General features: G+C 44.7%; 1 protein-coding gene across 1 annotated transcript in view; it reads right to left on the reverse strand.

The window, feature by feature from the left end:
- OTOF (otoferlin) overlaps nt 1-13,644 on the reverse strand; it is a 199,353-nt gene that overhangs the window by 40,255 nt on the left and 145,454 nt on the right. Inside the window, exons 21-28 of the mRNA XM_060250592.1 lie at nt 13,215-13,331; nt 12,719-12,871; nt 10,622-10,811; nt 9,753-9,877; nt 8,747-8,881; nt 8,012-8,173; nt 4,444-4,563; nt 3,885-4,046 (exon numbers count right to left, since the gene is read on the reverse strand). Of these exons, the coding sequence (XP_060106575.1) occupies nt 3,885-4,046; nt 4,444-4,563; nt 8,012-8,173; nt 8,747-8,881; nt 9,753-9,877; nt 10,622-10,811; nt 12,719-12,871; nt 13,215-13,331 (1,164 nt within the window). The remainder of the gene's footprint in view (nt 1-3,884; nt 4,047-4,443; nt 4,564-8,011; nt 8,174-8,746; nt 8,882-9,752; nt 9,878-10,621; nt 10,812-12,718; nt 12,872-13,214; nt 13,332-13,644) is intronic.

The following is a 13,644-nucleotide window of genomic DNA, read 5'->3' on the forward strand; positions in this document are numbered from 1 at the left end:
GGGATATGCCACCAACGGGCCCAGAACAATTCCTCAGATCTTCCAACAACTGCTGGAGGTAAGTGCATTCTCTGTGCTTTAAAGGGGATTACCCCCTTGTGTATTTTTAAAAAAAGATTTCAGATTTTGGGGTAAGTGTGGCCATGATCTGTGGATTTCGATAACCACAGATGAAGGCCACACTTGAGAAACAGATACACAGATAACGCATCTTCCCAACCCCATCACATCCCAACTCTCAGCATCCTGACCTCATTCCTGCCTGGCTGCTAAAGGCATCTCTGGCCTCAGAGCTTAGTTTACTGCTTCACTATAACCAGCCTGCTAATATGGAGCAGCTGCAAAATGCCACTATCTCTACTGATGTGTCTTCTTGTTTTCTGGAAGGGCAGGCTTGTATTTTGCTAAGCCATTTATTCAGCCTCGTAGCCTGTCAGATTTCTGCACTTCTGCACTGTAATCACTACAATTTTGCATCTTTGTGTAATCATATCCTTTTGATCAGTTATCTAGTTTTATGCAGTCATGGTTTCTCTTTCATTCTTGTGCTTGTTTACTGAGTAATACCAAAGCGCTGTTAATAATAACAGAGACACGATGGAGCAGGGTAGGCATGTGAGCAGCATTTCCAGCCTCCAGGTGGGGCCTAGAGATGTCCCAGAATTAGATCTCATCTCCAAGGCCGTTTTCCCACTCACGTTTTACTGGCGCCACGACCCTCCTGACGCCGGCGAATCTGCCTGGATTTCGCAACAGAAGCGCCGGCGCTCCCAGAAGCGTCGGCGCTTTCCGTCGCTAAGCCAGCGCAAACGTTTTCCTGCATCTTTGCGATTTCCGTTTGCGCTGGCTTAGCGACGGAAGTAGCCGGCGCTTCTGGGAGCGCCGGAGCTTCTGATGCGAAATCCAGGCAGATTCGCCGGCGTCAGGATGGTCATGGCGCCAGTAAAACGTGAGTGGGAAAACGGCCCAAGTGAACAGCTCCCATGAAGAAAATGGCTGCTCTGGAGAGGGACTTTATGCCATTATACCCTCCTGAGGTCCCTCCTGTCCTCAAACCCCACCCTCCCCAGGCTCCACCCTTCAATCTCCAGGAATTTCTAAACCTGGAATTGGCAACCATAGGGATAAGTACCAGGGAAATACTTCTATCGACTCTTGTGTATTTTCAACTACATTACCACTGAGTAGAGATGAAGGTGATAAAGGGGCAGATTGGGTTGGTGCTACCCATTTTTCTCCTTTGACACATACATTGACTATGAAAACGAGGAGATAAGAACATAAGAACATAAGAGAAGCCATGTTGGATCAGGCCAGCGGCCCATCAAGTCCAACACTCTGTGTCACACAGTGGCAAAAAATGTTATATACACACATACACTGTGGCTAATAGCCACTGATGGACCTGTGCTCCATATTTTTATCTAAACCCATCTTGAAGGTGGCTATACTTGTGGCCGCCACCACCTCCTGTGGCAGTGAATTCCACATGTTAATCACCCTTTGGGTGAAGAAGTACTTCCTTTTATCCGTCTTAACCTGTCTGCTCAGCAATTTCATCGAATGCCCACGAGTTCTTGTATTGTGAGAAAGGGAGAAAAGTACTTCTTTCTCTACTTTCTCCATCCCATGCATTATCTTGTAAACCTCTATCATGTCACCCCGCAGTCGACGTTTCTCCAAGCTAAAGAGTCCCAAGCGTTTCAACCTTTCTTCATAGGGAAAGTGCTCCAGCCCTTTAATCATTCTAGTTGCCCTTCTCTGCACCTTCTCTAAAGCTATAATATCCTTTTTGAGGTGCGGCGACCAGAACTGCACACAGTACTCCAAATGAGACCGCACCATCGATTTATACAGGGGCATTATGATACTGGCTGATTTGTTTTCAATTCCCTTCCTAATAATTCCCAGCATGGCATTGGCCTTTTTTATTGCAAACGCACACTGTCTTGACACTTTCAGTGAGTTATCTATCATGACCCCAAGATCTCTCTCTTGATCAGTCTCTGCCAGTTCACACCCCATCAACTTGTATTTGTAGCTGGGATTCTTGGCCCCAATGTGCATTACTTTGCACTTGGCCACATTGAACCGCATCTGCCACGTTGACGCCCACTCACCCAGCCTCAACAGATCCCTTTGGAGTTCCTCACAATCCTCTCTGGTTCTCACCACCCTGAACAATTTAGTGTCATCCGCAAACTTGGCCACTTCACTGCTCACTCCCAACTCATTTATGAACAAGTTAAAGAGCATGGGACCCAGTACCGAGCCTTGCGGCACCCCACTGCTTACCGTCCTCCACTGCGAAGACTGCCCATTTATACTCACTCTCTGCTTCCTATTACTCAGCCAGTTTTTGATCCACAAGAGGACCTGTCCTTTTACTCCATGACTCTCAAGCTTTCTAAGGAGCCTTTGATGAGGAACTTTATCAAAAGCTTTCTGGAAGTCAAGGTAAACAACATCTATCGGGTCTCCTTTGTCCACATGTTTGTTCACCCCCTCAAAGAAATGTAACAGGTTAGTGAGGCAAGATCTTCCCTTGCAGAACCCATGCTGAGTCTTCCTCAATAACCCGTGTTCATCAATGTGCCTACTCATTCTGTCCTTGATAATGGTTTCTACCAACTTTCCCGGTATTGAAGTCAGACTGACTGGCCTGTAATTTCCCGGATCTCCTCTGGAACCCTTTTTAAAGATGGGGGTGACATTTGCTACCTTCCAGTCCTCAGGAACGGAGGCAGATTTCAATGAAAGATTACAGATTTTCGTTAGAAGATCCACAAGTTCAACTTTGAGTTCCTTCAGAACTCTCGGATGTATGCCATCCGGACCCGGTGACTTATTAGTTTTTAATTTGTCTATCAGTTGTAGGACCTCCTCTTTTGTCACCTCAATCTGACTCAGGTCTTTCAACACCCCTTCCAATATTAGTGGTTCTGGGGCGGGCAAAAAGTTCTCGTCTTCTACAGTGAAGACGGAGGCAAAAAATTCATTTAGCTTTTCAGCCATTTCCCTATCCTCCTTCAGTAATCCTTTTACCCCATGGTCATCCAAGGGCCCCACTGCCTCCCTGGCTGGTTTCCTACTTCTAATATATTTGAAGAAAGTTTTATTGTTGGTCTTTATGGTTTTTGCAATATGCTCCTCATAGTCCCTTTTTGCCTGCCTGATCACAGTCTTGCATTTGATTTGCCACAGCCTGTGTTCCCTTTTACTAATCTCACTTGGACTGGTTTTCCACCGCTTAAAGGAGTCCTTCTTACCTTTTACAGCTTCCATTACTTTGTTTGTTAACCACGCAGGCCTTTTCTTATGCCTGTTTGTGCCTTTCCTAACTTGTGGTATGTATTTTATCTGAGCTTCTAGGATTATAGTTTTAAATAGCGTCCAAGCTTCCCCAAGGGTTTTGACCGTATGTACCTTTCCTTTCAGTTTCTTCCTCACATGCCTCCTCATCTCAGTGTATTTACCCCTTTTAAAGTTAAACGTGGTTGTGGTGGTCTTTTTGGACAACTCCCTATTTATACAAACGGTGAAATCAATAACATTATGGTCACTGCTCCCAAGCGGCGCAATCACTTTTACATCTCTCACCAAGTCTTGGGCATTACTTAGGACCAAATCCAGGATCGCCCCACCCCTGGTAGGTTCTGAGACCATCTGCTCCATAGCACAGTCATTGAGAGCATCAAGAAACTCAATCTCTTTCTCTCGACCAGAACACATATTGACCCAATCAATCTGCGGGTAGTTAAAATCACCTATTACAACACAGTTTTTACTATCAGATACTGCCTGATAGGGCCAGGAAACCATTACCATCAGGAAGGACACCTGTATGTACATCACCTATCCCTCTCCTGAGGGCCCATACTTACCACTTCAAACCACTTGACCAAGGTGCTGAAATTGGGGTTTTTCTTGTAGTTCTGTATGAGGGATGATTGGACTCCCTTTCCAGCACATTCAATGTCCACTCGAGGCCGATCCACTTGGGCCAAATTTACACGCTTTAGATCTCTCAGTCCCCAGAACAATATCTATGGAGAAGAAAGATTAGATACCAAGATTGAGGCATTGACTTTTTGGGACTTCCCAGATTGACTGATCAAAATTATTTGCCTTACTTGCAAAGACATAGTTATGCTGCCATAAGAAAGAAAATTCAAAAGGGGGTGGGTTCCACACTCCTGTCACTAAAATTCTTTTGCTATCCTTGGTCAGATCTCTCTGTCAGCCCTTGTCCACACTCAAAGCTATTATTTGCCTTTGCAGCCAAACCCAAACAATGGAAGATCCCAAGGGGGCTCTGCTCTCTAGCTGAGGTTTGAAGAGCAAGGCAGTTCCAGTTCCAGCTAAATTACAGAACAAGGATGGTATGGAACACATGATATTCACCAAATCCTATTTGCATTTTCTGCAAAAGCTTCCATTTACCTCCACTCTGTATTTGCTCAACACAGGGCGGATACCCAGGGGTACTGGCAGGATAGGGCCCCTGTCCAGGTCTGTAGGGCCATCGATGGGAGGCAGATCTGACTTCCCAGCTGGGCCAATCTGGAAGAGACAAAATAAGCAACTGGAATCTTTTCCTTTAAGTAACATTCCCATTCTCCATAAGGCTTCCAACAACTCCCATCAGATAGGTAAGTTCTCTATTCATGCATTGGCTCATTTGTCAGTTTGGGGGGAGGGGGTCTAGAATTCCTGTTTTGGTTGTTTTTTTTTTTTCCAAAAAGAAAAATCCCAAATTTTGCAACCAGAAAACTGGGCTTCTATTCATTCCCATGCTTTATTTCTAGTTGCATAGTTTGGAAATATTGGTTCATCCTGGGGATTTGGAAAGACAGGCTGGAGCTCGTAATGTGCAGGAGGGGGGTACGATAGCAAAACAGATGAACAGGTGGATTACTGGAAGCCTTGTTCCCATCTTCACTGATTTCTGATCCTTTAACAGACACTGTCTATGTGTTTTCTTGTGCAACCAAATAAAAAGAAGGGCAACTTTTTTTTTTTTGCAAATCTCTTGAAAATCCCAAGGAAGAAGCTGTATTCTCTGTAAATTGCACCCCAGTCGCAGCTGTGCAGGTTTCTAGAACCCCTGAGAAGAGAAGCAAGCAGAACATGCTGGAAAGTTTTTGGAGATGCCAATATTTGGGGAGGAAAAAGGTCAGAATGAAAAACAAAGGATGGATACGTTGCTCCGAGCATTGAACACAGCAGTTCAGAAGGTTTCTTGCGTGCCAAGATGCCTGCTATTGTAAATGGCTTGCAGGTGAAAACTGAAGGTGATTTAAGAGAGTGGGAGAGGAGCAAAACTTGGCAGGATCCCTTTCATGCAGAGAGGGGAGAAAGGAAAATGTGCATTAGAGAACAGGACAGAGAAGATATATATGATGCGAGAGAGAAGGTGAACTGCCTTGAGCCCTGTGGTGAAATAAAATAAATGTGTATTAAATAAAATAAATAAAAATGAACCAGTAATAATGTAATCAAAGAGGGTTGCCATCCTCCTGGTCAGGCCTGGAGATCCCCCAGAGCTAAAACTGATCTCTGGACTATAGAGATCAGTTTCTGTAAAGAAAACAGCTGCTTTGGAGAGTGGATTCTATGGCACTATGCCATGCTGAGGTCCCTCCCCTCCTCAAATTCCAAACTTCCCAGGCTCCACCACCCCCCCAAAAAAAAAATCTCTAGGATTTCCTAACCAGGAGTTGGCAATCCTATTAAATCCAAGATATACTGTAGCATATTTAAGGCATCAGGCTATGTGTAGAGCAAGGGACAATTCGAGGCCCTTTGGCCTGATGGCAGCCATGGCAGCACCTTGATCTGTGACACACAAGGATCGATGGCTGCCAGCAAGGCCTGCCTGATCTCTTCGTCATCATATGGAAGCTGAGATCATGACAGAGAGAGAGAGAGAGAGAGAGAGAGAGAGAGAGAGAGAGAGAGGAGACAAACAGGGAGAACACACAGATTACTATACAAACCACTCCCAAAGACAAGGAAATGTCAAAGCCCAAAACTGTTTTCAGAGAGGGAGGTTGAGGAAGAAGACTTGCCTGGCAGATGAGATCTTGCCTGAGGCCCACTTCCAGCAGCCTGGTGGGAGCCATTAGCAGAAGGGACTGAGCAACCCTTTGCCAGCTCCTGTTTATTCATCACCCTTTGCAACCCAATCCTCATTCCAACAAAGTGCATTTTCTAAACCTCTCAAGAACCCTGTGAGACAGGCTAGGCAGTGAGGAATGGATGCAGCAACCTTCGGAATTAATTGAGTGTGCGTACCCATGTGCAATTTCAATTTCATGTCAATTCTATCTTGCATTAAACGCCATTCACAAACTTGCATAGGATGCAGTCCTCAGTCTATGGAAGACCCCTATGCAAGTTTGTGAATGGTGTTTAACATGAGATGAATTGATTGTGCCAAGTTTTTTGTGCTATGATGAAGTGTGAAGAAACATCTTGGCTTTTGTAGAAGGCTGTTTGCTGAAATAAGGAAATTAGGTACTCTTCCCATAAAGCCTCAGACAAGCCTTGCATAGACTGGGACGATTTCAACATTTGACCTTGACTTTGTTTGGCTGACTGTAGTTGTGAACTTCAGGTCTTATTCGTCATGTTGGCTGGGAATTGTACATATTGAGTTGGTCTTGTTAAACTCATGATTGGTGGAACTGTATAGAATTTTGTGCTTTAAATGACTGAAACAATCTTGTACTGTGGAATATTGTGCAAATTGTTATTGTAACTGGAAACTGTTATTTTATATTTACACAATACTAGCTTTTAGGAATAAGTCTGTGTGTTTATTAAGTTTTCAGTTACATTTACCGGTTAAAGCCTATTAATATGGTGGTTGCCTTCGGATTTGCTCTGTCTCTAGGATATGTTTCCCATTGTATCTATTTGACTACCTGGAGGCTGGCAACCCTAGGTAGACTACACTAAATGAGTAACTAGTGTGGTATAAAGAACCTTCGTCATTACAGACTTGATTGTTGCCCCATCCATTCTCAAGGAACTGAAGCAGCACACATAGTCCCTTCTTGCACTTAATTCTCATTAACAACTCTCTGAGAAAGAATAACTGGCAGTATCAGGCAGTGCACGTCAGAATGGCTGGGGACTTGAATGACAGTTCCCTAGTCATAGTCCACACACGGGTTTTTGTTGTTTCTGTGTTTCCCTGTAAGGTCTTTAATGGGGTGACAAGCTTATCATCTGCTTTCTCAGAGTAAAACTGTCCAATAATCCACAACAGCAAAGAAAAAGCAAGAGAATAGTTTAAAAAAAATCATTGTACAAACTGACAGGAAACCTACAACAGTAGTCCTGAAAACCTTACAATCAGCAGTTAGTATTAAAAATGAAATGAAACAAAAAAAACAGATTTGAAAAAAACAACAACCAAGGAGATCAAGGAATAAAACCATTAAAAGCCTTCAGGGACAGAAAAGTCTGAATCAGCTTTTGAAAGCTCCAAAATGAGGGGTGGGGTAGGGTTGCCAACTCCAGGTTGTGAAATAGCTGGAGATTTTGGGGGTGGAGCCTGAGGAGGGTAAGGTTTAGAGAGCTCAGCAAGGTACAGAGTCCACACTCCAAAGCAGCCATTTCCTCCAGGGAAACTGATATGTGTAGTCTGGAGATCAGTTGTAATCAATTGTTTAGGGGAGGGACGGTGGTTCAGTGGTAGAGCATCTGCTTGGGAAGCAGAAGGTCCCAGGTTCAATCCCTGGCATCTCCAAAAAAGGGTCCAGGCAAATAGGTGTGAAAAACCTCAGCTTGAGACCCTGGAGAGCCGCTGCCAGTCTGAGAAGACAATACTGACTTTGATGGACCAAGGGTCTGATTCAGTATAAGGCAGCTTCATATGTTCAATCCCAGGAGCTCTCCAGGCCCCACCTGGATTTTGGCAACACTAGGTGGGGCAAAGTCTGGTTCCAAGAGCAGGGATTTCTATAATTTATTTTCTTTCCCCTAACCATGAAGCTATTACCTGGAGCAACTCAAAGGCAGCCAGCAGGTCACCGGCAGTGGAATTCCCCCTGTAGATCTGGTAGTACTCCAGCTGGGGTGGGAAGCGGGGGGAACAGTACTCCTCATCCGACATCTTCACCACAGGCTTAGCGAATGTTCGGCCCATGAAGTCAGCCTTGCCCTGGAAGAGTACAGAGAGCATGTGGGTCCACGGCCATTTAAGATGCAGTTGAACCAGGACATTGGGTTTCTGCTCCTTGAGACAGGTTGGGGAGCTAGATGGCACTTTGGCCTAACAAACCATAACAAAGGGGATTGGTTGCTGTCAGAAGGGAACCCCAGACTTCCTCACTATAGAAAATAAGAACTGAGGGAAGTTTCAGAGCCAAACTGGACAAACCAACTGGGGTTTCCAGATGTGTGTTTCATACAGCTGGAAAAAACAGCCGGGGGAGAGCAGAGCAGGGTGGAAGCTGTGAGCTGTAAAAGGATTAAGGACTCTTCTCTTATCCCTCGTGTCCAAACTGCTTCCTTCTTACAATATCTTGCAGACAGTGAACAATGTGAGTCAGCCACCAAAAAAATCTAGATTGGCTCTCAGTTCCCATGTAGGGAAATTCCTATGAGCGTCCTCTCAGGGATATTAGTGCAGTTCAAAGTGGGCACCTGAGGAGAAAATGTACATGTAAAAGAAAAACTCTGTCAGCTTGCAGGGATAGGATGCCATTGATTTCCATCTGTGGCTTTCTCTTACCACTGTATCTTGATCATAGATCTCAATGACAATAATGGGAGGGTCATCTCGCATCTCGTGGACTTCTCCGTACAACTCTACATTGTCAAATACCAACAGTTGGTCCCAGGTAGGGCAAAGGGTTTCATTGAGGACCTGTAGAAAGATGATGAGAAATGATGGAGGATGTGCGTTCTTCCTGCTCCAGAAGTCTCAAAGGGTTTCATGAGCCTTTTCTAAAAACCTTTTCTTTGACATTATTTAAAAAAAAATTAAAACTTTTATCAACACAAAAATAACTACAATCACACAAAAACACATAAGCAGTCAATCATACAAGTGACATAACAATCACCTTATATAAACATATATAGAGATGGATTATGGTCTGATTATATATATAGAGAGACATTTTTGATCTTCTACAATTATCTCATCTACAATATCTAAACACACACAAATACATAACAAAAACTAGATATACAAATGAAAACTATCCTATAGTGGCTATTAATCAGAACTTACTTAGACACAGAGCTTACTTATAGATACATTTATTTTTTATACTTCTATTTAAGTTTTTCTTTGTCTTTTCCTAAATGCTTCATATTCAACAGTCCATTTTTCAAACATACATATTGCCTGACTCTATCTGACATGGTGACGGACTGAAGGAGCATATATTACTATGTCCCTTTCATTATTATGAAATGACTGTGTCCTCTTTGACATTCTTCAGATATTGTACTTGAAGCAAAAATTCCCAGATTCACATTGAACCCACACTTCCTTTCCAATCTCTGGAGCAATTTTTCAACAATTATTTTTGAGGAAAAAATTGTTTTATTTCTCCTTCGATGAGGCAAATAATAAGTAAACATTATGCTTTCATTTTATTAGTGTTTTTAAAAATGTATACCCCAACAGAGCATAGTGAGAAGGTCAAAACTAAATGATCAGTCCAGTCCAGTGGCAAGGACTGTCAAAGGTAAGACTCAGTCTTGAGCCTTCATGACATCTCTCTTACCTCAGTGCACTGGCTCTGAGTGATGAAGAAAACCCTGGCAAAAGGGTCGGACAGACCACTGCTGTCTGCAGCAAACAAACTCCTGGCCTGGTACATGTGGACTCGCAGCTGGAAGACTTGCTTCTCTGTGAAAGAATGAGAGTAGAGGAGAGACACTCAGCTGAGTTGAGGAGATTGTGGGTGGGTGGAGTGGGGAGGGGGAGATTACAGATTTAGGATTGGGGAGGGGGTGAGGCTTATTTAACAACACTTTGTTTTCAGTTCCAAGACTTAGTCCTGAAGCATGTAAAGTAAGAATTCCGGACTTGATGAATGTGGGCTCTTTTGTAATTCTGAAATCATGCAGCAGGTTCTGCCACAAAATGGCTGCAGATGTGTTGTCAAGCCAAGCACAGACAGAGCAGCAGCCAAGGGCCTGTGGTCAATTTAAAAAAAAATTGATTTTGATCCTATGATGGAAGCACCTGTGACTGAACAGGTGTTCCTTGTAGATACAAAGGTGATACTTTCTGAATAGGGGTGTCAGGTCTCCCATTTTGGTGGGAAATCTCCAACCCTCTGTACGCCTTTCTCACTGCCACTCAGCTGAGTGGTAGGAGAAAAAGGGGGAAGTGGGGGCCCAATGGTGTTGTGATTATGTGACTTGGGCCTCAGCACTTCTGAAAGCGTTTATTTATATCCACCTTTCCTTCAAGGTGTTCAAGGTGGTTCTTCCCCCCCCCCTCCATGTTATGCAATCACCAATGCTGCAAAATAAGTTAAACTGAGAGACAGAGAACGGTGATTTGAACCCAGCTCTCCCCAATCCTAGTCCAACACTGTCACTGTTACATCACACAAACTCTCAGACGAGGAGGAGATGATCTTACTGGTGTAGAGGAGGCTGATGGGAGGGAAGTAAAGAATGCTTTGTCCCTTGGGCAGTTTCCTCTCTTCAAAGCCACAAGGTAGGCCACTGAGGAAGTCTTTCCGCTGCTTATTGAGGCCCAGCCACAAGTAGATCTCCATTTTGGCCTGCACCGTCCAGCCAGCTGGCCCAAACCCCTTTTTGCCAGGTAACTGAAGGAAGGAAAAACAAGCTTTTAATCTGTGCTGTCCTGAGACCAAGGTGTGTGGTTTTCCTGGAAATTTCTGGTGTATTGGTGTATGTGTGTGTGTGGGGGGGGGGGTAATGCTATGAAGTCTGCCCCTGAAGCTGCCATTTCCACCGGGGGAACTGATCTCTGTCAGGGGGCAATAAAGTTTTAGGACTGTTCTGGTACCCATCTGGAGGTTGGCAACTCTACACGACAGTGCTGAGAGCAGCGCATACTGGGATAAGTAGTCTGAGAGGACAGGAAATAAAAAGGCAGAGATTTGGCCTGGGCCTAATTTGATTTACTGAGTGATGCAACAATGGTGTATGTTTAGTATTATAAAATGAACCTTATTTGGAAATTGACTTGTGATTCATTTGCCGGCCTTTGTGTTCTAAAGCAAAAGCATTTCTGTAGCGGCTCCTCACTTGTTGAATATCCTCCTTCAAGCTATCTAACTAGTACTGCCCGATCTCACTTTAGGTGCCAGGTTGAAACCCAGTCAGATTTGACTGATTAATTGTATCAGTTTGATTCCCTCCCCTAGGAGTAGTTTATTTTTGCTGTTTTTGCTGATTGTACTTGTTATTTTTGCATGCAATGCTGTTAGGCGTTTTGTGTGTGTATGTGCTAAGTGTGGTGGCTAACTTAACATAGGTGACCCTATGAATTAATGACCTTCAAAATGTCCTGTCTTGCTCAGGTCTTGCAAATTAATGACCGTGGTTTCCTTCACTGAGCCCATCCATCTCACATCTTCCTCTTTTACTTCTGCCTTCAACTTTTCCTAACGTTATATTCTTTTTCAGTGACTCGTCTTCTCACAATATGACCCACACGTAGTAATGGAAAATACAATAGCATGAGTTATCTTGGTCGCCAGTGAGACATCTTTTCTAGCTCCTTCATGGCTGCCCTCCCCAGTCTCCATCTCCTTCTGATTTCTTGGTTGACAATCAAGCCAGGGAACAGAGAATCTTTTAACAATTTCAGTTTCTTTCTTGTCAACTTTTAACTTGTGTTTAACTGTTTTAAGTAGCCTGAACAGACCTGGCTAGCCTGAGTTTGACAGAGCTCAGCTGCCAGCCAGAGTGGGCCCTGGTTAGTACTTGGATGGGAGACCCCCAAGGAAGTCCGGGGGTGTTACGCAGAGGCAGGCAAATGGCAAACCACCTCTGCTCCTTTCTTGACTCGAGTGGTTACTGTAAGTCAGTTGTGTGACTTGATGACAGTGATTAAGCGTTTCAATACTGAAAACTTGATTTTAGGACAAGGCAGGCAGACAATCATTTTGGCTGAGTGAAATGCAGAGCTGCCTACAGCAAAGGAAGAAGAGGCATAAACATGATTTTCCATATAAATAAGCAGGCAAGGCAACAGCTGGTTGCCAAAGGCACTGACCTCTGGACTGCAGCATACCAATGTGCCTTTTTTGCAATGCACCTCTCACCCCCCTCCTTCCTCTCCCTCTGCACCCTCCTACTTCTTTCTCACTTATTGGACAACTGCCAGGGTTGCCAGGTCTTACCTGACTCCCAGTGGGGAGGATCTTCTCGTGTGCGCTTTGCACATGTGACACAATGACATCACCCAGAAGTGATATTATTGAGCCAGGCATGCAGCGTGGGGATGCTCTGGCAAACTGAGTTTAAAAACTCTATGGTGCCATAGATTTTTAACCCAAATTGCTAGAGCATCCCCTGTGCAACATGCCTGACGCAATGACATCACCTGGAAGTGAATATTGTGCCACCATTGATCCCTCCCCCACCAGCCAGCTCCATGCCAGCAGGTTAAGGGCCCTGAAACCAGGGGAACCCTTGCCCTCAGCGAGAGGCTGGGAAGCCTAACAACTGCAGCTCCTGTGTGGGAAAATGGCTGTTCAGTCACCTTGAGGAAGACGGTCTTCACTTTCCCACAGTCTTTGCCCATTTCCTCATCCACAATAGAGTAGAGGATGTCCTTGGAGGGGATGCGGGCATAAGCAATGCGCTTATTGTTGCTCATCATCCAGATGAAGATTTCAGGGATGCTGTGCTGGGGCTGCAAAGAGATGGGCAGAGAGAGAAAGACAGAGAGAGAGGTTGAAATGATGACATTTCCATTAGAGCCCAGCATGGACCTGACAGCCAGTGGGGTGTAGTGTTAGAGTGCTGGATTGGAACTGGGAGACCCAGGTTTAAATCTCCACTCTGCTGTGGAAGTTCTCTGGGTGACGCTGGCTCCCCACAGGGTTGTTGTTTTGGGAGAATAAAATGGAACAGGGAAGATAATGGCATAAACTACTTTTAAACTAGCATTGGGAACAAAAGTAGAGCATAAATATGTGAAATAAATAGGTATACAAGCAGGGCTTGAGAGGTATGCAAGCTTAGCCATTCCTTACCTCATCTGCCAGGAATCGCAGCTTTTGTAGGAAGTTCTGTGACTGCTTCAGCTTCTCCCTGATAGTGGTTTTCTTCACCTGGGATCGCAAGGTCTTTGCTTGTTGGCCCATGGTCTCCTGCACAGCACCATGGGTGGGACAAGAAGGGGGGGGGGAGGGAGAGAGGTGTCAGCCAGGGAAAATGAAGCATGGTTTGGAAATGTATGTGATGGGGGGTGTCTCTATCCTGCTATCTACAAAACTGAAAGCCAGGCCCTGACCTGGATAGCCCAGGCAAGATCTCAGATGTGATGACAAGTATTTCGATGGGAGACCTCCTTGGAATACCAGAGCCGGGAAGTGGGGGCAGGCTTTATTTAGCTACCTCTCTGAATATCCTCCAGGCCCCCAATAGGGATCAGTCACCTGAGGTTACCATGAGTTTCAGGTA

The sequence above is a fragment of the Heteronotia binoei genome, chromosome 1, assembly GCF_032191835.1.
Source record: "Heteronotia binoei isolate CCM8104 ecotype False Entrance Well chromosome 1, APGP_CSIRO_Hbin_v1, whole genome shotgun sequence".
NCBI lineage: Eukaryota > Metazoa > Chordata > Lepidosauria > Squamata > Gekkonidae > Heteronotia > Heteronotia binoei.